General features: G+C 37.2%; 1 protein-coding gene across 1 annotated transcript in view; it reads left to right on the plus strand.

Annotated features, from left to right (window-relative positions):
- Positions 1–25,268, plus strand: part of CNTNAP5 (contactin associated protein family member 5) — a 317,159-nt gene that overhangs the window by 23,015 nt on the left and 268,876 nt on the right. The window contains exon 3 of the mRNA XM_063309182.1: positions 555–748. Within this exon, the coding sequence (XP_063165252.1) occupies positions 555–748 (194 nt within the window). The remainder of the gene's footprint in view (positions 1–554; positions 749–25,268) is intronic.

Here is a 25,268-nt window from a genome sequence, read left to right on the forward strand (position 1 = left end):
TACAAACTAAAAACCCTCGGCTCAAACGTAATCCCTCCCCTTGCCCTGCCATTGCAAACTCCCCCCGCCCCCCAGGTGCTGGTAACTGTTTCTGCTGATGTCCTGGGAAAGGAACCTTGAACACACGAGATAACCCAAACACATTCCAATCCAGCTACTAACATATAACAGTCCCACGAGATGGAATCCTCCTCCCCTCCCAGACGAAACACGCATCAGCCAAATGACATGCGAAACGTTACAATGTATCGGCAACATTGGAACGGTGAACATGACAATCTGCTTCTTCAAGCTTGCCACTCAGCTGAAAGTTATGACAACAGGGTGAGAAGTGATGATGAATTTCCTGCTAGAGTAGGCATTTTATGGCAAGGGTCCATGGCCTATATGAGGATAAATCTCTGAGTATTAGAAGGCAGGAAAAATATGCAATCCTGAAGGGAAGAACTTTCTGGCTAACATTAAATTCTTTATAACACTTTATTGGAGACACAGCATACATAAAATGGAGGTGCATGAATACAAGAATCATTCTGGGTTGTCTTTTCTTCTAGGAGCTGGTGGCTGGTCCCCAATGGAGTCTAGTGAGGAACAATGGCTCCAGGTTGATTTGGGAGACAGAGTAGAGATTACAGGCATTGCTACTCAGGGAAGGTATGGAAGCTCAGATTGGACCACAAGCTACAGTCTAATGTTCAGTGATACAGGTCGCAACTGGAAGCAGTATAGACAGGAAGACATCATCTGGGTAAGTCTAGATCTTTTGGATAATTAAAATTATTATAAGTTTTCATATCAAAGACCATCCCAGGCTGGTTTGCAATCTGTGAAGGATGAACAAACCAGTCTTTCTGTAAACATGCAGTGTGTGTCTCATAAACCAGTTCATGCCAATTTCTGCACCAGGCTTCAAATGAAAAGGGAAAGAAAAAGATCCATACAATTTCAACTTTTTTTCCTGCGAAGTACACATTTGGTAGGCAGATGTTTCCAAGGCATGAGAGAACAATCTTTTTAAAGGTAGGGAGCAGGCTTTTCCACATTTTTTTCCAACTTTCGAACGTTGCAAAATGTGACCAGATACAGTGGAAGGAGCTGGGCTTCAAGTCAATTTTCGTGCCTTCAAGTCAGTTTTTGACTCCTGGCAACTGCCTTGACTAGTCCCTGCAGTTTTCTTGGCAAGGTTTTTGGGAAGTGGTTTGCCCTTGCCTACTTCCTAGGGCTGAGAGAGGGGGACTGGCCCAAGGTCACCCAGCTGGCCTAAGGCAGGACTAGAACTCCTGGTCTCCCGGTTTCTAGACTGGTGCCTTAACCACTAGACCAAACTGGCTCTCCTTTTTGTTTTACAGGGTAAGTATTTTTCTTTAACTAAAGCAACTGTAGTTAGCTTACCAGCAACTTAGTACATACATTTTAGTAAATAGTTTAACTTCAGAATATGGAAATTGCATCGCCATAACTCATTTTTTGTTGTATAATGTGGGCAGTAATATTTTTGGAGTTAAACCTCTGAGCTGCTGAGCTTGCCAATCGGAAGGTCAGTGGTTTGAATATGCGTGACGGGGTGAGCTCCCGTTGCTAGTCCCAGCTCCTGCCAACCTAACAGTTTGAAAACATGCAAATGTGAGTAGATTAATAGGTACAGCTTCGGCAGGCAGGTAACGGCGTTCTGTGTAGTCATGCCAGCCACATGACCACGGAAGTGTCTACGGACAAATGCCAGCTCTTCGGCTTTGAAATGGAGATGAGCACCGCCCCCTAGAGTCAGACACGACTGGACTTAATGTCAAGGGAAAGCTTTACCTTTACCTAATGCTAAATAAAGGGGTGGGAGCTTCATTCGTATCTGCTTAGGAATCTGCATTTCAAATTGTTAGAGAAGTGCATGGTCCAAAAAGATAATTGTTTGAATCCACATTTTAATCCAGGAAGTATTAATTTGGTCAGTGTCATAGATATGTAGATCAAACAAAGTTTTTCCTATCTCTATAATCTACCTCATTGCAGAGAAAGATCTCCAGTGAAGGGTGACTGGTTCATGCAGATGAATCAGCCAGCATTTTCATCTGAATGAACCAGCAGCATTCACCAAGCAATATTCCCATCTAGCTTCTACAGGGATGAGAGGCAATTATCCAAGTTATAAATTCCAAGGTGCAACTGGCTCTTTCAGCTTATTCAAATAACGACGATAAAACATCAGCCTTGTCTTGAATGGATTGCCTTCCAAAGCCTCATGATCTAAGGGTTCATTTTGGTGCTTATCTCAAAATCCAAGGATAGCTGAACACTTTAAGCAGAACAGTTGTATATAATATACATACTCAGTTTTAAAATGTGGATATTATCACTCTATTTCTGGGCAAGAGTGCCAGTTATTAAATATACATGAACTCTGACTTCCACAGAATTCAGGAACCTCAAATCTAATTCCTATCCTTATTAGGTTTTTTGCATTTTTAAAAGTATAGATTGGCAGATGCTTAACATATTGGCTGAATTTGCAAAACCCCAACTGACCCAGCCTTCACTTCTCATATCAATTGCCTCACCTTATGTAGTAGCAGCAGCACATGACATACGTTGGCTGAGTCTGTGAGATGATAGCTTTTGTTTTAGTCTTTCCAGCCACTGCAAAGGAGGCTGAGAAGCTGTTGGTTCATTCACCACTTCCTGCCATGTCCTCTTTGGAGAGGGAAAGATGGCATGCCCCAGTTCAGAAGGTGGTAGACTCTCTTTTGCTGAGACATTTTAAACAATTGCTTGTATAACTGTGTTGTATTCGTTTAAGACTTTAAGTAACCTTGTTGCTCTTGCTCTATGTTCATAATCAGGCTGAAAACAACCACCTCAATATCACAGAACAGACTCTAGGTAACTTAAAACCACTGTACCACATTCACAGTTCTTGGATACTGTCATTGGCTCTATGCTGAGACTTTGAATGTTTCTTGCCCTTGTCAACATTCCCAAGATATCTAGTTACATTTGTAATTGCTGGCAGATATAAGCAGATTAAATGCTGTGAGGCAAACAATGAACTGCTATTGGGAGGAGGGGGAGGAGATAATAAAATATGATACAGTACATTTTAAATAACAGTAAAAAAATCCAAGCAAAATTAAACCTTCAGGTGATTCTGCAACACTGTGTGATTCCTTATATCTATTACTGTTCACCATGGGAATAGATGGCCTACAGATAACTGCAGTTTCTCCTGATGCTGACAAAAGTAGAAAAAAATTCTTATGGGAAACACAGTTATAGAATACAAACACTGACAAAGTGATGAAGGTCATAATGCTCCCCCTCCATTTTTATTTAGTGTCTTATTTAGTATGAACAGATGATGCCAGTGTAAAAGAGAACACAGCACATGTTCCCCTAAATGGTAATACTGTGGCAGAAAGAGAAAGAGGAAAGGAATGCCAGGTTTATCCCAGGATATATACATTTTTTAAGTGAAATGTGCCCAGATCACTCCAGGAGCTATCACGGGACCATATGTTAGAAACAATGTAGAGAGGGAGATTAAAAAGGAAAACAAAACATTTTCCAAGTGTTATGATATACTATATACACACCACTACAGCAAAGTCCAGATCAGCTTGATATACCATGCCTCATACACAGGCTGTGATAATACTTTTGGTTCTAACTTCTTCCTTTACATGATGTCCTGCTTAACCTCATCACTGAAAGCTTCTGTGGACCACCCCAGAAGCCAGGAGTTGGTTGTGTTGCCTGTGAGCTCTGTGGCCCTCTCCAGATGGTGTCCATGAGAGAGAGACAGACACACACACACACACACATAGACACACACACACTACAGAGGGACATTTATATTTATTAAATTTAAAACCTTGTGAGATTATTATATCTTATGTGATTATCAAGTGAGAATATCAAAATTTTGCAGTTTGGTGATATTTCAAGATTACTGTAATTGACAGTAGGAGGAGTATTAGTTTGTTTACCACCTTGAGTTGACCAAAAAATATTTTAAAAGGTGGGACAAATTAAAATTTATAATAATAATAATAATAATAATAATAATAATAATAATAATAATTCTTACAAATAAATGAATATATGTTGGCCCCACCAGGGACCATCCTACCAAACCCTGGGAAACCATATACCCCTACCCATCTTTCTTTTTTCACAATCAGGATACAGAGCATTAAGTGCCAAAGAAGTGAGACAAGAGCTGGCTGCTCTGAGAGGGCTTTTTCTTTAGGCAAAATGGCATTTTAGATTGTTGTTAAAGATATATTTGACAGGGCCAACTCCCTAATGAATGTCTAGGGATTATGGGGTTCACCCCTTTTCTTCTTCACAGTTTCATTTGGAATCTTTCAGCCCAGACTTTTTTTTTTAAGCAAAGAAAATTGTATCCATTCCTCATTTAATGTCCTCAACCTCTTTGTTTATATATCAGGAGCTGCATATTAAGAGCATATGATGTGTGTATGTGTGTGATTTAGAGTTATTCCTGTGTGAACTTCTTAAATTACCACTGTTTTCCCCTCCTGTTGGTTTAGCTGAGGAAAGGGAATTGTTCAGTAACTGAGTTGTCCTCCTTAAAGACAGCTATGTTAATGGCGGTTTCATTTCTAATAATTTTATCCCCCAAATAAAATTATGTCACTTCACAGTTTTGCCACAGGGAGGAAAAGTATCAACCAATATGAACTGCAGGAAGCCCATGTCAGTTTGGCAACAAGTAGTGGGGCTGTTTGCTGCCCCTACCTACATAGCCATTTCTGGAGGGTGATGCCTGTATATATCAATGAGGAGGTAACTTATTGTAATGTGTGCACTACAATCTGGTCTGTATTACTGACCCTACAATAATAGAAAACAGTAATGAGAAAACCAGGCTGGTTTTTCACAAGCTGAAATCAAATAAATCTTTGTATATTTATTCAGCTTGCATTTATATTGTTGGTAAATTCTGCAGCTGGGTTGCAAGATGAAATAGTTTAGCCATTTAAACTCATTTTCCAAACCTATTTGTAGTTAAAAGTCTGTTACAAAAAGGATGTCAAGTTTACAGCACTCCAGGCTTATAATTATTTTTTTCAATATGGGTGTCAACTGTGCATGAATTTGCTGAGTACTGACTTGGGATCAGCAACAGTCTTACTGTTTCAATCAGTAAATTATTTTATTTTGTGTTTCACTTGTTAACTAAAATCAGAAGGTCCCTTACCTGCATTTTCTCAGCAGGAACATCTCTTTGATGTGCATGTTACGTAGACATGTATAAAAGACCTTCTGTCACCCATTTTTCAGAACTGCTAAAGCATGTGGTTTGTGTCAATACTTCTATATTTAAGAATGTGCCCCAGAATTTAAAATGTTACATTGCTTCAAGGAAACCATGAGCTATTGTAATTCTTATTTTCTATATCATTGCACACACCTATCGTTAACTATTATCTGTCACCATTTAGCTAATTGGCCAAGGCAGACAAACAGCAACCCATTCTTGGCAGTGATTCCCAGAGCATCTGACTGTATAAAGAAATGTAGAGTTAGCAATCTATGTTCCACAGCTTTTACTGTATATTTATGGAATTGTAGCAGTCGTAAACATTAAAATGTAGGTGCAGATCTCCTGCTTGTGCAAAGTTCTGTTTCAGATGAAGGCATTTGTTTGTATGCAGAGCCATTTTTAATTGTCAGAGTACAAATTATACAGGAGGACAAAAACATGGAATGTAGGGGAGAAAAAGCAAAATAGCGATATTCACCTATGGGGGAAAAAAGAATCCTTTTAAACTAAAAGACAATGTATTTATTGAAACCAAAGAAAAAGCACACAATAGAAGTAGCAACATCTCAAGTTTTGTAGAATTCTTCATTAAGTTAAATGGTGCAAAGGCAAGAGCTGCAGGGGACACATTTAAAATAATGGGCCAGATGTACAACTGGGAGGCTTGCAGTTTAGAAACAGGCTGACATAGAGACAAACTAGATGGCATTAGTTCCTTCAGTAAGTGGCATAGGTAATACAGGGGTAGGCAGTATGGTACCAATCAGCATCCCTATGCTCACAAATACCTTACTTAGCACTCACCAGGTTCCTTTCCCCTGATTTATTTTTTTTTAAAAGAAGCTTTTATTTTTTATCTATATACAGTACATATATGTATACGTATACATATACATATACATATTTCTTAAAGCTACCTGCCACATTTTCATTGCCTTGGGAATGGGGAAGAATGATTGAAGTTTTAAGGAGAAATTTCAGAAAAGACTACTCAGTCCTGAGAAACATAAGAGTCCTGAGAAAAGAGACTTCAAAATAACCCGGCCTTGATTTGATTTGGTATGAAATGGGGCAGAGGAAACTCTGCCAGGATCACACGGTTCTATTATCTGGCCCCACAAAAATGAAGAGCCTCCCTGGAGTTCCTGCTGCTTCTGTTTCTTGACTTGGCCCACCTGGAAGGTCTGACAAAATGGCAAGTTGTCATATTGAAAAGCAAAAAGCTTCAGCCCATGTAAGTCCCATGGGTATTCTTAGGAAATACAAATAATGGGTGGCTACAGCCCAATGTTTTACTTGGACTTACCCTTCCCTGTCCTCCCAAAAGAAGGTCAGCTAATGTGAAAGATGGCATTTTAGGGGTAGAGTCCTAAAAGTGAGATTGCTGTCTGAAACTCTAAAGTTCCTTTTTGGTTTGGTGGTGGATGGGACACAGCATGGCAGACATTTTGGCAAGAGGCCAATCCTTCCAAGAGAGATGCATTTTGAGAGCACCCAGAACATTGTCTCAAAATTCAAAATGTATCTACCGGCTGAAATACTGGCAAGAGAGAAAATATTTTATCTCTTGCCATAGAGAAAAATGTATGTGATTTTAGTGCATCATTTTAACTTGAATAAATCAGGAAATAGGATCATGCAGACTAGAAGTGGACTGCTCTTTCTGACCCTAGATGAGAGTGGCTTAAAGTGATTGTGTTTAAACATTCCAGATAAGACTTAGCTCTTTAGAACGGTAGGGGCAGTTTTTTGCAGTATTTTGTACATGAAGACCAATGTGGCTTTTTGTCTAAAAGATGGTTGAGAGACAATATAAGAAATATTCTTGGTACATTAGAATATTTGGAACAACATAATGAAAAACAAACTGCACTAATCTTTCTTGACACAGAGAAAGCATGTTACAATTTGAATTGGACCTTTTTGTTCAAAATTTTGGAAAGAAATGGATTTTGGAGAAAAATATTTATTAAATAGGTAAAATCGATATATATGGATTTTATGGATGGATAATATCCATCCAAGATGGATGGATGATATTCTAGAGGTGACGGACTCATCCCTAGGGGAGCTGACGACTGACAGGAAGCTCTGGCGTGGGCTGGTCCATGAAGTCTCGAAGAGTCGGAAGCGACTGTTAATGGTGAATTGATTAAACCCTGTGAAATACAGAAAGGGCAAGACAAAGTTGCCCACTGTCACCATTGTTATTTTGGTTTTGGAAGCTCGGGTTGTGTCCAAAGATACCTTTATTGACCTCAGCACAAGAAGCATTTTATAGAAGAGAAACAGCAGATAGGGAGAAATGGCTAATGTATCAAGACTTATTATTACAGGAGGATGGAGAATTTAAGATAAAGTCAAGCAAACAACTGACTGCAGAAGGATATAATTTTCAATGTTTTACATATGCTCAGTTAAAGAAAGGTTTAATATGGATAAAAAGGTAATTGGAATTGAAAAACAGAATTTGAAATTGAACTATGTACAAGCAATGAACATGCAATAGCAAAAATATATAAACTTTTGTTTAGATTTGAGGCAGAGGAAGAACAGGTTAGAGATTGCATGATAAAATGGGCTATTGATTTTGGATATAATATACAGATGGACACTTGGGAGAGAATGTGGGTAACTGATATTAAATTTCCAGTTAAGTGTAAAGTCATAGCTTAAGACAAAAAAATTATAAAATGATGTATTGTTGGTATATGGCACCAGAGAAATTATCAAAAATGTACAAAGGTATTTCAAACCAGTGTTGGAAATGTGAAAAACATGGAGGGACATTTTATCGTGCATGGCGAACTTGTGAGAAAGCTAAGAAATTTTGGATACAAATTCATATGATGATGCAAAGGATTTTAAAGATAAATATTGTGACGAAACCAGGGCTTTTTACTGAAACTTGTGGATAATGAATTAGAAAAGACTCATGAAAGATTGATTTTGTATATGGTAACTGCGGCAAGATCATTGTATGCTCAATGATGGAAGAACAATTAAATTCCCTCAGTGAAGGAATTGATTGTGAAAATGTCAGAATTTGCTGAGATGGAAAAGCTGACCTGTTTGGTCAGAGAAAAAAAAAAAAAAACTTTTCTGAAAGAGTGGAAACCTTATATGGACTTTTTGCTGAAAGAATTAAAAATGATATGATCTATGGGTTTGAGGACTAAAAAAGATGTGGGTTAAGTGAAGGGTTGAAGGGATTTGTATAGCATACAAGAGGGAGGGAGGATTATAATATTGTAACTATCGGTTGAAGAGAAGATCAAAAATCATTATATTTCATAACTTAAGTTTTTTTTTCTTGCACCTTTTTCTTTCTTCTTTTTTCTTTTCTTTTTTAGATTTGTCTTTTACTTTATGTAAAACTCTCAAGACATATAAATAATAAAAAAAAGAACACAGAAATTATACACTATATACGCAAATCAAACATAATTTCTGACAACTTAGTTAAATTATTTATCAACCTTTTAATACATGGTCAATGATCACAAGTCAGTCAGACAGTTTTATTGGTTTATCATATATACTAATCACATGTTCCTTCTTTATTTCAATTTCAATTTCAATTTCAATTTCAATTTCAATTTCAATTTCAATTTCAATTTCAATTTCAACTTCAACTTCAATTCCAATCCCTTCCTTCCTTCCTTCCTTCCTTCCTTCCTTCCTTCCTTCCTTCCTTCCTTCCTTCCTTCCTTCCTTCCTTCCTTCCTCCACTGTGCATAAAGTCACTGAAAGGCAAAACAATTCCCAGTGTATGCAGTTCACAAAAGATGAATACAATTTAAAAACATCAACTAACAAAAAAGCGTGACTTAAACGGAAGCTTTTGACTTTATGAAGTTATTAATGAGGTAATGGAACTTCATAGGACAAAGGATGAAGACTAGTAGTTCCTCTCGATCCAGACCTGTCAGATCCAAGAGAATACCATGGTCAATGTACTGAAATATTGTTAGCAGGGCTTTCAGCTCTTCCTCTAGTTCTTACCTTCCATCAAAATGTTCAAAGTTGTCTCAGTCCCAAAACGTGGCCAAAATTTTAACTGGAATAGATCCAGATATTTATCTTCTTCCGGATATTCCCGGTGCTTGAGATTGCCACTTTCTTTTTCATCTTAGCCAGAAATCGTATATATGAACTGAGTGTATATGAATTGAGTTCAATCTGAAAGGAGAACAGCCTGCCCACTTCTTTTTCAATTTAGGTTGAAATCTTCCACGTTATCTGGCTTTGCCTATATATTTGGAATCCTCTGGAGCTGTGCTGCTGAGAACTTACTCTATTTTACCTTCACAGTAACCATGCACAACCAGTTAAGTTGAGAAAGAAAGTTGTTGAAGGACACCAGCAACTTCATGACTGAACAGAAGTTTTAGATAAGCTTAGTAGTTCACAACAATTTAAATATAATTTTGAGTAACCTTACTGAAGATTGGATTAAATGGAGTGAGTTCATACTTAGTAATACAATAGCGTCCTTTTTTCTTCAGTGACAGTGTTGCTTTAGGTTTTGTGGAGCAAATGACCATTTACAAATGAATTAAATGGAAATGATACTACAGAGTGTACATAGTAATCTTTACAGGGATAGAATCAGAACATGGAAGCATCACTAATTCATACTTGTACAAACATGGTACAATAATCAAGCCAATAAAGGCATAATAGGGATAAAGTAGTTACATTCCCAATTTTAAGCAGGGTGTCCACAAGAAGGGGGTCAAAAAAAAATAAGGCACATACTAAAAAAGAAGCAAGGCTTGCAATCACATGGTTGTGGCTGCTGTCTTGACTTTGTTGACCTCCTCCCTGCTTTACAGTAAAGTCATGTTGAAACAGATACACACAGATGTTGGCTTTTTAAATGGATTCAGACTGCTCCTTAAGAATTGTTGGAAGAATTTCTTCCATGTGGTTTGTTTCTTGCCCAGGTCAAAAGCCCAATGCCACAGCTCAGAGTCCAAACGATTTATTAGACACACGAGGCAAAAGCATTGGGTGCAACACCCTTTTATAGATAGGTACAAACAACTAATGTGTGCATCTCTAACCCTAAATTTCTCATGTTTGACTTTCCTGATAAGGTTTAGTTTGATTTCCCACTTTCTAATTGGTACACCTTACCTTTTGCCGGAAGCAAAAGCATTTTGCCAGAAGCGTAAGGAACTCATTTTCTCTTTATCTTTTTATGTGACTCTCTCGCTTCTCTGTAATGGTGAAACACTAACTTCCCTTCTAAAATAATGTTACTTTAACTTTTTAATAATTACTTTCCAACAGTATATAGGTCATCTAAAGGCAGCCGCAAAAGCTTCTCGCTCGGTCTCTTTTCCCCAAGTTAATTTCTGTGACACCATTTTAATTTAGACTGAATATAGTGTTAATAGTGAGACCTTACAATCTCCTGAAAGAATGAATCAGTAGATATAGGTTTGCTTCATATGCCTTCTTTTTCATATGCTCCTCTGATGGAGCTGAAAGAACACTATACATTTTTATTTTTGTTTTCTACAGCTTCTCAATATGCCTCAATAAGTTTCAGCTTTTTTATAAATTACAATAAGGCCCAATTTTATTAATCATTGTTTATTGAGTAATAGTCAATTCAGCTTTTCCTCTTTCCCATGGCCAATGGATATCAGAGCCTTGGAGCTTGATGAATATTGGTTATTGACACAACCAGCATTTCTGCACTAAAAAACTCAGGCTCCCAGTATATCTGCCACTTTATTCGACACTAAGAAAACATCCTGGAAGAAGCAGTGGCAAATTACTTAAGCAGTATTGGCAAGAAAACTACATGGATGTATTCAGGAAGTCACAAGGAGTCCAGCTCAACTAGATGTGTCCATAAGGTCCATGAAGTCATCAGGTATGAAACTCAAGTTGATGACTTGACTTTGTGCTGTTGCACAGGATTCTGTACTTGAGATTTTAATTTCTTTTCAGTAGTAGTTTATTAATGTATTCTTTCCCTTTAAGTTTCAAAAAGTTGCTCATTAGTTTTGCACATAATTTATTTACCAGGTCTACCCCTTTTGATCAATGTACTGAACAACCTACCATAATAGTGGTAAAGATGCCAACATTCTATAGCTGGAGATTTCAGAGCTATCATGAGGCAAGGCAAACTCAAACTGCTGATCTGGTTCAATATTAATTTTCAAGGCTCTGAGCAGCCTGGGACCTGGATACCAAGAGAGGGTGTTTCTTTGTATATCTTTATCTAAAAGCTTGGATCATCATCCTGGTTGTGTCACATCCTATGGATTTTCCTCTGAAGTGAACTAGGGAAGACCTTTTCTTACTGTGGTATAGACATTCTGGAACTCCTGACCCAGACACAAAATATGTATTAACTTTCCTGCAGTGTAGGCTCATGTGGAACACTTTTTAAAAAATTATTCTGGTGTTTGAGGAGCTATAATGAAGGCTATTTAAATGGATGGGAACTCAGTTAAAGGATTTCATTGGTTTTATTTATAATCTACATTTTATTTTATGGCCTTACTATATTGCTTAAATATGCTATTATAACTTAGTACAGACTTTTTAAAATACAGTAAAATTAAAACTGGAAATATTTTAAAAAAACCAAGTGCTATAATATTTTAGGGCCATTTATCTGCAAGTAAATCATGCAATACATGGTGCTTCTATGTAATGTGCAGCTTGGTTCTAATTCTAAAGTTCTATACCAAATTGTTCTTTACTTAATGAAAAATAACATTACGAAAAGAATCTCTGAATTTCTCTTAATGTGCTAGGTTGTGATGATACATTGTATGAGCTTCTAGTTGGTGGGATGTGGGCAACAGGGTAGTTTTTGGTTAGAGAGCCTAGCTTCTCTGGAGTTAGCATGTTTGGGGTAGAACTAAACTTTGGTCATACTGATGGCATATATTAGCCAAAATGTGCCCAAACTGATTAGGACTGTCCTTACAATTAGCAGGAAATGCTGCATATGGCATGAGAGCAAATAACCCAGACTACATTGTCCTGTTCCTGTTTCATTGACTAAGACTCAACACAGGAAGCGGTGCAGAACTCTCTTTAATAATAGCAAGCTACACAATAAGTCAAAAGGCAAGTGGCCCGTAAGTACGTGGTTCAGTCACGGTGTGGGTTTTTCCCACACAGTGCCCGGTATTGTGAGAACCACCATCCTTTACTTAATGAAAAATAACATTACGAAAATAATCTCTGGATTTTTCTTAATGTGCTAGGTTGTGAACTTTGGTAGCTGTGGGTAGGCCTGAATCTACCTCTGCATTATACTCCCCAAGATATAGGTATAGAGAATAAAAAAGTGAAAACTCCAAGCTTATTTCCCATTTGAATCATACAGCAACAAGCAACAAGACACTCTCTGTTACTAAGATAGGAATGCCGAAGAGAGGCAAGGCTTAAATTCAAGGTCCGGCGCGGCAGCAAGGCAAGGCTTGGAATCAGAGTCTGGTGTGGTGGCAAGGCAAGGCTCGGCTGCGAGGTCTGGCACGACAACAAAGTTGAGGCTCCAGGGTGAGGTCTGGTGTGGAGTCATGATTCATGGCGGCAAGAGGCGTCAGGGTCGGGTTGCATCAACAATTGTCTCTGGCAACCTGTTCCCACTTCTGGCACCCTTTAAGTTCTCGATCTTCCCACCATTTTTAAGTGGGAGCCAATTGCACCTCTCTGTGCTCGGCCCACCTCTCCAACCTTCTTTCACACATGTTGATGGGTGGCGGTGAGCCTGTCCCCTGACTGTCTCCAATTGGCATCTCATCCTCCGGTTTGAATTTTGTGCCCTCCACAGGTTTTCCTGCCTTTTCTATCAAGAGCTCAGTTTACACTGATAGAAAGGTTTGAAAAGGTATAGGGACTAGCATTGGTATAAACTAGTTTTTGCTATGTTTCCTTTTCTTTTTCTTATTTCATGTCTTCCATTCTTTTGGTTTACTATATCTTACTCCTTTTCTTTACTCTGCTAACATTGCTTGTCCTGAAATGGAATAACATGACAGATTAGTGTGTATGCATGCAAAATGATCTTCTGGCTTGAGTGTTGTTATATGATGTGGCAAAGCATAACTAAACCTGATTCAGTCTGGTGCCCACTAGATTTATCAGTCTCTGTCGTCTGGGTCTAATAGCAATATGAACTGGGGCTGATGGGAGCTGCAATCTAGAACATGTTTAATGTACCGGGCTTTGGAGAAGAATGAGGTAATTTTAAATTTTCATAAATTTTCAAATTATCCCAATAGTGATGCTCAGATCAACAGAGGTGAAAATGTTCTATTTGGCTGTAATCCTGTGTGCACTGATTATTTATAAGAAATGTACTATAATGATCTATGCAGTCTGTTGAGAAGATACTTTATGTTAAGACCAGCCTTCAAAACTCCACAAAGATAAAACAAAGTCCCATTTTCATTAGTGTTTTCCCAATTGAAGAAAACCAAAAGGCATTAAAAAGTTACAATGTTGAAAATTATGTATAAACAGTACTTAAATTTCTGTGATGCAGGCTGTTTTTAAAGTTTATGTTAAACCTGCATTACAAAATTGTACATTTCTAGGAATAAAAGTGTATTGCATTAGAGAAAAAGGCATTGGAGAATTTATATTAACAATTATATTAAGGAAGTTGCATGGAAAAGCTTCATGTATTAGGAGATGTTAAGAATGTAATTGACTATAGAAAGTTCATATCTGCCACCCCCACCCTTTAAACCAGAAATCAGCTGGACTGGAAGACCCCTTTTTAAACTGCAGAGTAAAGCAGAATAGATGTACACTGCTTCATGTCTAAGATCTCACATCTTTCTTTCTGCGTAAACCTGCAGAAAATGTTTTTCCTGGATCTAAGCTTACCTGGACATCGTTAGGTGCCTCCCACATGATCTGATGCTTCTGGCATTATTTCAGCTTCATGGGGAGAGTGGGGAAAAAAACTTTCACCATTCCATTTATCTGTTTGATTGTTACATTTTAATATTATATTAGTGTAATATTAACATTAGAATTATATGTAGAAAACAAACAACAAAACAACCTGATAATCAAAATCAGTCCAATAAATAATGCTAGAACTAATATAATCCACACAATTATTCTATTTTATCTTTGCTTAAGATGCTCAAGGTAACATACAAAACAGCGCCTCCTTCCATTTTTCTCCAGAACAACCATCCTTTGAGTCTCCCACTGAGCTTTGGTAGCTGTGAGTAGGCCTGAATTTACCTCTGCATTATACTCACCAAGATATAAAGAGAATAAAAAAAGTGAAAACTCCAAGCTTATTTCCCATTTGAATCATACAGCAACAAGCAACAAGACACTCTCTGTTACTAAGACAGGAATGCCAAAGAGAGCCATATTTTTGGTCAGACCAAGAAAAATGCAGTCTCACAAAATATATTTATACATATGTGTTTATTTTCTTCCCTGCCTCCTCCCTACAACGTTTGGTATAATATGGATTTATTCTGAGGATTTTTTTTCCCAATGTGGAAAGAGTGAGGTTGCCATATCAGAACAACAACAAAAACTGGGTGGCCATTTTTGATTGGCCATGTGCCATCGAGTTGGTGTCTACCTTTAGCAACCATAAAGATTTTGTCCATTATGAATTGTTCCTAACATGTTCTTTCAGGTGTACCCGTAGGCACTGTAACCACCTTTTGCTTCTGGTTGTCCTCTTCTTCTCTTTCCTTTCACCTTGCCCAGCATCAGAGCCTTTCCTAGAGAGTTAGGTCTTTGTATAATGTGTCCAAAGTAGGATAATTTGAGCCTGGTCATTTGTGCCTCGAGTAAGAACTCTGGGTTGATTCATTCAGTGATCCATTGGTTTGTTTTCCTGGCTGACCATGGTATTCCCAGGAATCTTCTCCAACACCTAGGTTCAAAAGTGTTGATACATTTCCTATCTTGCTTCTTCAAAGTTCAACTTTCGCTTCCAAAGGGTGCCACAGGGAATACTATGGCTTGCACTATTCTGATCTTTGTAGGTACAGACACATTACAGCATTTGATTATCTTTTCCAAGGCCTTCATGGCTGCTCTACCAGGTACTAGTCTTCAGGGCATTTCTTGACTGCTGGTTCCTTTACTGTTAAAGGTTGATCCTAAAAGTCAGAAGCTGTCTGCCACTTCAATATCCTTATTATCAATTCTAAGGCCAGTTGTTGATAGCAGCAAACAGGTAAAATATAACTCCTTGCTGCCATTATCTAGTTGTATGGATTTTTGCAGCCCAAATATGACATAAATTTTAAAGTTTTAAATTTAGAACTGCAGTTATCACTCAGAAGCATGTTTTATCTGATTTCCCCATTTTAGAACTGTCAAAACTTGGTATTGACATTTCATTTTTCATATTACAGTTCCATATTGCTTAGAGAAGACAAAAATAGTGATAGGAGAACTCTTTAATATATGTTTTCTTGCCTATGCAAAAAAAAAAAAAGCTGAAGATGACGGTAACCTTTACATCCATGCAAATATGCTTCATACAAGGGCAGTGCTTTTTTAAAAATTCACCCTTATAAAGCAAAATTATTCTCACTTAATAGCATCCAAATTTATGCAGTATGAAAAATGTAAAATAAAAGTTCATTTATTCACCTTGAGGGTCATTACTGATCATTTTAATTCCATTTTTGCCTTTCTTGTTGGCAAAAGCAGGCTACAAGTGACCCCTGATGACAGAAAGAAATTATTAGAGGCAGCTGCAGAATTAATACACTTGTCATTGCTTCTCCACAGTGTAACTTTTCTATCAGTCTGAGCCTTTTTTCTGAAATATATATATATATAAAAAGACAGAACGTAGCAGTACGGAGGACATCAGTCTTGCAAGCAAATGGTAAAGACTTCCCTGAGTCAAGCCTGATTCCTGGTAACTTGATGGTTTTGTTGCCAAGAAACTGACATGCTTGGCAACAGAATAGATCCTAAACTCTTAGTGGCATTAATCAGCTTTAAACTTAATGGGAAGCATACCTAGGGCTGTAGTGCAATGCCTAAAGAAAATTGGCATCAGTAAGTAAGAGGTTTCCCTAACATTAAGCTCTGTTGAACTTTATGGCTACAGTCGCCCAGCAGAGCAAACTAGATGAAAGAACCTTTGGGAAGCCTGGTGATCTACAACTTGGTTTATATAGGTGCCCTTTAGTGTATTATATGAAGCCAGCCTGTTTGGCTACTTTGTGGTTCCACATATGGTGTGAATCTAGAAAATGGACTGGCTCTGTAACCAGATTAAATATAACCCATGAGACTTCTTCGTAGACCTGTATAGGATTCACTGGAATGAATTAAGTGTAAAATTTGTGAAGCAGCTAGTATAAGTTTATGGAGATTTTTTTAGTGTTCCATAGATGATTTAATTTTAGTAGCTTTCTTTATTGGTAGTGTACATTGAGTTCCTACAAATCCAAACATACACAGCATTTTGTAGAAGGTGTTTCTAAGATTTGCTTTATCGATTTTTTTTCTTCTTTAAAACTTAAAGATATTGCCCTGTCTTGATAGAGTAATCTTTTTAAATGCCTATCATAAGTAGTCATTTTTTCGCATAGACATAATAAAAATCAGAAAAATTAGAAACCCTGTCTTGGAGTTACATTTCCTAATGAAGTCGTCCCTGACATCAGCACTTTTGCTTTCTGGCTCATTTAAAATGGAAATTACTTAAATGTTAAACTTCTTTAATCACCGGTTTATGCAATTCTCAGGTCTGGCATTGTTTAAGACAGGGTCAAAACACAGCAGTTGGTAGGCTGACAACAGCCCTCCGCTCCCCAAACTAGGAATCTAAATGTAAATGCTAGCCTTTATGACAAGACAGCATTTCTATGCAGTGAATATTGATGTCACTGAATACTCTATGCCAGTGTTTCTCAACCATGGCAACTTCAAGATGTGTGGACTTCAACTCCCAGAATTCTGGGAGTTGAGGTCCACACATCTTCAAGCTGCCAACACTGAGAAACCATGCTCTATGCTCTGAATATTGATATCTCTCTGCCAGAGGATAGAAAGGTTGCTATATCTTAAGGCAGAAGTTTGACAAACAGATCCATTACTTACCTACTGAAGAGTGAATAGCAAAGACAGAGGTTAACTGACCTAACCTAAGTATAACACCTATTTCCAATGCCATCACTTGCGTTATCCTTGAAAACAATGCATCGACCAAGTGTGAATGGAGTGTATCTGCCTCACTTTGATAGAGCAGAATGCAGAATGTTTCATGACCTAGTATCAGTAAAAGAGATTAACCATGAAAACTATCAAAAAGAAGTGAAAGCAAAGCCACCTTGCAAATAGATAAGGAATTGGGGAGAAGGGAAACAAAAATCAGAATGCAGGGTTATTAAATTCAGTGGAACAAATTCAAGCAGCTGCAATGAGTGACAGGTTTGAGGATTCTTATTTTAATTGAAGATTCTTTAGTTTGGTGGATGTAAAACAAAATATATTTCTTGTTTCACGTCTTTTTCTTTGCACACCGAATATGCAAAGAGTCAAATTCTACATGCATGGCATGAGCAGCTTATGTATGCTTACCCCAAGCTTTCTTTGAAAACAAATGTATCAAAAATTAACATGTGGAAGAGAAGCATGTATCTTCTGGCTTCCTCCCTTATGTGTAACTGTTCATCCTATTTTTTGTTTGAATACAAAATGTAGGTAGGTATGCTCATCCTGTACCACTTTCTTCTAACTTGGGAGCCACTATATGCATTGGATCTGCAACTCCAAGAAGTCCCAGCAAAAGGAAATATCTCAAAAGAGTTTTATGTGACTTGCCTCTGTTTTTATGTGACCAGCTTATCAATTCCAGCACTGATTATGGGAATAAGACTTAGTAGTACATTTAGATAACAAATTAATTTTGTATTGAAATTAGTGGAACTGAACAACCATCCCTGAGTAAGAAGGTTATCTAAACAATAACTTTCACAGGCACAAATGAGACAGACATTTTTTATCATAATATCCTTTGTGAATTACCAACTTTTAGTAACTGTTATAATTACTCTTATAAAAGGAAGCATGGATTCCGCAAATGTGGTCAACCTCATATCTGTCCAAGCCTCTGTTGGATTTCTAAAGAAATCTTTATACTTGAAATTGATTAGTTTCTCTATAACTATTCTTGAAGCTGCACAGTAGTGTTGAGTTATAAGCCTCAGCCCAGGTGGGTTGTGATTAGGAAGGAGTCATAAAGTTGCAGGAATTATAACAGTCTGATTGTAAATAGCATCTATGATAAACAATTATAAAAATATATATATTACTCCCTAGAATAAACGGTATAGGTACCTCACTGATATTCATGGAATATCATAATTCTAAAGAACATTCATATAAATTCCATTTGAAATTTGATGAACTATTGTAGAGTCATCCATGGTTTTGTTTTTCAGACATGCACATGCACATGCCACAAATTTATATCAAAATGGTCCCATTCAAATCAGTATAAAACAATTTAAATCCAAATAGCGTTACTTAAATGCAAGACTGAGCTGTACATGCACAGAAATGACTTGCTGGAAAGTTTAGCCAGGAACTTAGAGCTCTATATTAATACATTCTGGGTGGGAACAAAGCTAAGCATGGCAAAATGAAAAGAATTTCTGGCTATTTTCTTCAGACAGACTGGGAAGAAGAAGAGGAAGAAGATGATTTATAATTACCATGATGAAAGTAATGAGAATTCTGCTGCTATGCTTTACAGTAGCCTCAGGGGCACTTTATAAATAATTATGCTCTAGTGAGGTGATTCTTAGCTATTCACAGATTTAGCTATTTATCATAATTGGTCTCATCCCTTGGACTTAGTCCAGACCTTTTTTAAAAAAAAATAATAATTCAGCCAGTTGACTGTGGAATGTTAAAATGCATGTAAGCAATTTTGCTTCACAAAAGGTATACCTCTTTTCAGTCAGTGCACTTCATGTTCTGTTTAAATATGCTCTCCTGCAATTGAACTGCAAGAATATAAGCTACTTACTCCCTGTCTCATTACTCAGTGATGAAACACACATTTGCTACTACTTGATCGGTTCCCCAGCAATTGACCAATGTCAGTCCATTGGGGCAGAAAGTAACCAAGTAGTAGAGTAAATAATGCAGTGTGTGGAGAAGTGGGAGAATCATTTATCTATCTATTTTATGTCCCATCTTACTGTGATAATAATTAGTAGAATATTTCATGACCGTACTGGAAAACTATTAGAGAAACACAACTTAAAAACAGTCTACAATCCAACCAAGGAGATTCAAGACATTTTTCAATCACCCATGGTTGGCAGAAGTCCACTCTCATCATCAGAGGTCTACTGCACCCCCTGCATATTGGAACCATAAAATGCAGTATTAATACTTGATAAAAAGAACATGAAAGGCATTGCTATCTAGGACAACTTGAAAAATCAGCAGTAGTGAAACATATGCTGCTTCATATTGGACACAAGGTCCATTTCAAAGACACACAAATACTGGCAACTACATCAAACTACCATGTGCAACTACATAGAGAGGCTATCAAGATCCATAAACATTCCAATAACTTCAACAGGAGAGTTTGAAAATCCTCAAAGCATGGATCCCACCAAGACTAAATAACCTTAGCTAATCAACAACAAAAAGGATCAGCAGCACCCTGACTGAACAACAAGACAATCAGGAACTTGGCATTCCTTCAATATCTTCAAAATAGACCAATCAGAAGTCTACTTAGATAAGGAACCAATCATGAACCAGCTTTCTTGGACTCCCATAATATGGACCAATCAGAGATCAGCTTGCCAGGTACAAACACAAAAGCCCAGTCAGTCCCTGTGAGTTGCTGAGAAGTATACTCTGCCTCTGAAGATGTCAGCCACAGTGGGTGGTAAAATGTCAGGATACCAGAAAGCTAGACCACAGCCATTCAGCCCCAAAGCACATCACTGCTTGTTGGATTATCTTCATTTGTCAGGGAATTCTAAAACTTAGAAACAGCTTCTTCATAACAGAGGACTCTTGAAATAATGGGGTAAAAACTGTCCTATAAACAAAACCCAAAGGCAAACTGGCCCACTTACTCAGAAGAGTTTGATATCCTCCATATTACTCTGAAAGGGAGGAAAAAAGCCAAAATCCAACAGCTTTGAATTGCTTATTAAATAGATTCCACATGTTAAATAAATCTACTTTCCAGAATTCTGGTATTATCTCTACAACCTTATTATTTTCTTTTTAATTATTATTATCAACCTGAGTTCAGAGAGAATTGTTGCTTATTTATTTATTTTATTTATATTTCACCACCCATCTGACTCAAAGAGCAACTCTGGGTGGTTTACAATAAAACTGGAATAAAGATTAAAATACAATAAAAACAATATTCTTTAATAAAAATATAGATATAAAATCCAAGATAGAGATGTTAAAAAGTTGTTAAGTTAAATTCATCTAATTCATGGGAACCTCTTCAAGGTGCTGACCACCCCCAGGATTGATTACCCCTCCTCATGCCTCAAATGAGATGATTCTTCTCCAGTCCAATCCAGTTTCTGACAATAGTAGGACTGAGGGAAAGGCCTCTCAGAAAATATTGTAAAGGCTGGTAAGAATGAACATGGTTTCTCAAATAGGCTGGTCCAAAGTCACATACATCATGTATAACCAGTACTTCGAACTGAGTCCAGGATCTGATCAGCAATCTGTTTTTAACTAGTTAGCCAGAGGACTTTTGAAAACTAGCACACACAAGGCATGTATGTGATGAGGGTCCCCCTGCTGTGTAATTCAGGCTGGGACTGAAAACTCTACTGCTTTTTCATATAGCCTTTCCATTTTGATTTCATGACCAATAACTGTTAAACTTTTCTTTTGAATAAACACCTGATTTTTACTTGTTTTATAATATGTGGAAAGGATAGAAGGTAAAACATTACACGTCTCTCTCTGTGAATGTGTGAACTCATGGCCATCATTTTAGTTCGCCTACGAGTAATCCTTCAGAACTCAAGTGAGGGCATGCAGGTTTATTTCTGCAACAATCACTTTCATTCTTAAGTCATTTAATTAGATATTATGTCCGTCCATTCAGTACCTGATGCTATTGTGTGAAGCGCTTCTCTGTTACATATAGCAGTGCATTTACCTCCACATTAACTCTGAAAAACAATGCATTAGAAGATTAGCAATGGGAATTTTGTCCCAAGTCTCACTGCAGTTTTTATGAGCTGTTTTCTCTTCCTTAGTGTGTAACATAATGCTACAAAATTCCATCAGTTTTAGCTTTTGGATTTTAGATAATACTTGTATATATTACAGACCTCTGGAGACAGAAAACCTATCAGCATAATGATAAGAGGATAAAGTCTTATAGATTAATAAAGGGGACAGCTAAATATCCCTAGGGCTAAGAATCTAGCCTTATGAACTTTCAAGCAGATTAATTATCTCTATAAAATAACCACACACCAATACTTTTTAAAATCTTTCCTCCATAAGTATCATATGAAAGAAAAATGGCTTTTTTGATGTGCAAACAAAGAAAAGGAACACTTATTTTAAGAAACAGTTAAATTTGGATCCTTTGAGAATTTTTCTATTTTCATTTGTCATATTTTAACCTTGGCATGCATTTGCTTCATCTTCTGTTTCATCTGAGAAAATATTCTTTGCCTTGATTTCCATTGGGCTCTGTACATAATTGCATAGACTAATACCTTGCAAGTGCATGGGAAGTAACAGTGCTATGCTGTTCAACATTTGACATGAAGTTGTGTAGGGTACCACAGGAAAATGTGGTAGTGGGATGAGTAGATAGGATTGTGAAATCAGATAGAGAAAAGGTGAAGGGACTCAGAACAATTGGTTCAGGAGACATGCTTGGACATGTTTAGGTTGTGCAGCTTGTCCCAACTTGTTACAGGAATTATCTGTGAGAAAATATGGATAGGTGATAAAACAATAACAAAAGGATCTTAATGAAGCATTTTTCAGGTGTCTAAGTCAGTTTTAAATGAGCAGTACAATTCTTCTCTTTGTGAAGACAAGTGTTCTACTGGGAAGACAGACAAATCATTACAATATTTAAAGCTTCGAGTATATGAAAATGCCGATGGAGATTACTGTCTTGTAGAGTGCCATGGTACATTGTCACTGCCCTTTCACGCTGTACACACTGGGAGCCAAAGGAGTCCTCTAGCCCTTTTCACATCATAGGTTAACAAGTCTTATTGATTACACTTGTGATGACTAATGTGAAAGACAAACCCAGTGGAGTTGTATTTTACAGCCAGAATGGTTAAGGATTTGAAAGAGTTCTATTAACTGTTGTACTAAAATAGCACAGAGCCTAATGTAATCAGAAGATTCTATTATAGCTAGTGTTTTATTGCTCAGCATTGGAATGCTGTTAAATTTCCACAGATTGCGCTATGACATCAGAAGGCCTATAAGAAGATCCAGAAGTAGTGGGCTCATGCAAGATGGGTATGAGGTCTGCTTACCCACCCAAGCAAAAGGGGGGTTAACGCCTTATAAAAGTTTCAGGGACACTTTTCCAAGAAGCTAGGTCTATTGGGGAGCTAGAAGAAGAAACAGGAGTATACAGAGGGAAACTGGTGGTAAATAAACTTGAGAACCACCAAGACCAAAAAAGGGGAAAGAGAAGAATGAATGGCTATGGAGGACTCTGCTACAGCTCTTCTCTGAACTTTTTTTCACTGTGTGAACCAGACCCTGAAACAATATTTAACCAGTCCATATCAAAGTAAACCAATAATATATCATGACAGGGATATAGCTTCTTGTTTTGGACAAGGGGATGGAACATAAAACATAGGTAACTTCTCATAAGCTGACAAATCATGTTGGCTCAAAAAAACAAAACAAAACAAATCAGAATTGAGTTAAGAATGGCTTCAAGTTCCCGTTCACAGAAAGGTTTTTTTTAGGAGCTGAATGACAATAGAGGAGAAATTCACACTCAGACCTTTAAGATAGGATGAGACTATAAATGCCCTTAACGAAACTGGACTCTGATGTGTGAGGAGGGGATTTCCTGATTAGAGAGTCTATTGTATCTATTTATTAAAAAGAACAATATCCCTCTATTTAAAAGCAGCTGATAAGCAAAATCATTACAGTATATAAGTAAACAGTTTTTTTAAAAATCAGATTAAAATAAAGCCTCACCCCTAAAATACTGTTGCAAAATACCACAGAAGTAATACAGAAGTGCAAAAGGGCTCCAACCTTGTAAGCTGTCATCATCATTCTTGGTGAAGCAGTTGGAGAAAAGCAAAATGGTGTATTTCAGGCGAAATTGAATTCAGATAGTTTATTCAGTTGGACAAATCAGTCCCATTCAATTTGAATTCACTGACAAAATCAGTCTGGCTTGGGTATAATTATATACTCTCACTGATCTGGAAAACATCATTTCTGAATGTACATTGAAGCATGGCCGTTAATTCAGAGGCATCCAATTTAGCTTAATGAACCAAGGAGTCTTACTGATTTGATTTGGAAAAAAAAAATGATTCAGTTTGGCCATTCAAGCAACAGTCTCCAACCATGAGTATTTTACATATCTCTAAGAGAAAGTTATATTTATATGACTGTGAAAAATGGAAAGAAAACAGAGAAGACAAATACATTAGTTGCCTATTCCACTTTCAGCTGGCCCATTATGTTTCATGCTAACAAGTTAGCAAGTTTGTGCCTCCTCCCATAGATCACTCCCATATGCCCAGCACCTCTTAATTGTGAATTATATTGAGAAATATAAGTGCAATCTGTAATTATGCAGATATGTGCTAACTACATCTCATTTGAGTTCAACAGATCAAAAGCTGCAGAGAACTCTATTACAATTTGCTTCAGTAAGAGGTGAATTACACCTCCAAGTCTGCTCTTTCATGGCGGTGAGGGGGCAGACGGAAAACAAAACCTGTAAATTAATCTGAATTCCTTGCACAGCCTTTCAGATGAAATTGATGAGACAAAGCATATTAGATGCCTGCCTTTAGCACATTCATTAGACTCAGCCGGGTTGTAAATTTTGTTATATGTCACCCAATATTTATCTGTCAGCTTGTAATGTACCTGTTGATTTCGTTGTTAACTGGCAGCTTTTCTAGTCTTATTAAAATGGAAACCAAAAGCATGCCCAGCATCCCTTTGTATTAACAAAGGAGTGGTGCTGGTTGGTAGTTATTTAGTTGTGATGCCATTTCTTTGATGGGATGCATCTGTAACAACACATGTATCCGAGAGAAATAATAAAAATAATAACTATAACCAAAGTTTACTGCCCACATTGATGGATGAATATAAAGCACAATGTTATGATGAGAAATACCCAGTCTGATTTATTCTTTGTGAATATGAATGGAGAATAAAAGGTGGGGGGGAAAACTTACAATTATTATTATTATTATTCAAATTTTATTACTGCCCATCTCCCCCAAAGAGGGAATCTGGGCAGTTTACAATAATAATAAAAAAACCCAATAACAATGCTTACTGTAAGGTCATGTCAGATTGTGTTCCTGAAAAGAAGCAATAGACTTTTCAGTAAATAAACAGTTTAAGGTGAGTAAAATTTACCTCATTTTCCATTTGCTTGATCAGTTTGTAATATGTTATTCCATGCTCAGTGTGAGTGCAATCATACTGTAGCCATATTGAAAATGTCCAGGGGTGTCTGCAGGGTATGGTAAAAAAAAAAGTCAAGATGGGGGCTGCAACAATCCAATCAAAACTCTGGCCAATTTTATGAGCATCGCACACTTGGAACTTCAATCACACCATCATTGCCAGCATCTTGACTTTTTAAAAGTCATATCCTGCAGACACTCCTGAAACTATCTGGAAGACAAGTTCAGAGTAGTGAAAAGCACTCTGTGTTTTGAATATGCAGGCCTTGGTCTCTCCGCAACATGTTAAACTTTTTTTGTTTTTTTCTTCC

Source organism: Candoia aspera, chromosome 1, assembly GCF_035149785.1.
Source record: "Candoia aspera isolate rCanAsp1 chromosome 1, rCanAsp1.hap2, whole genome shotgun sequence".
Lineage (NCBI taxonomy): Eukaryota > Metazoa > Chordata > Lepidosauria > Squamata > Boidae > Candoia > Candoia aspera.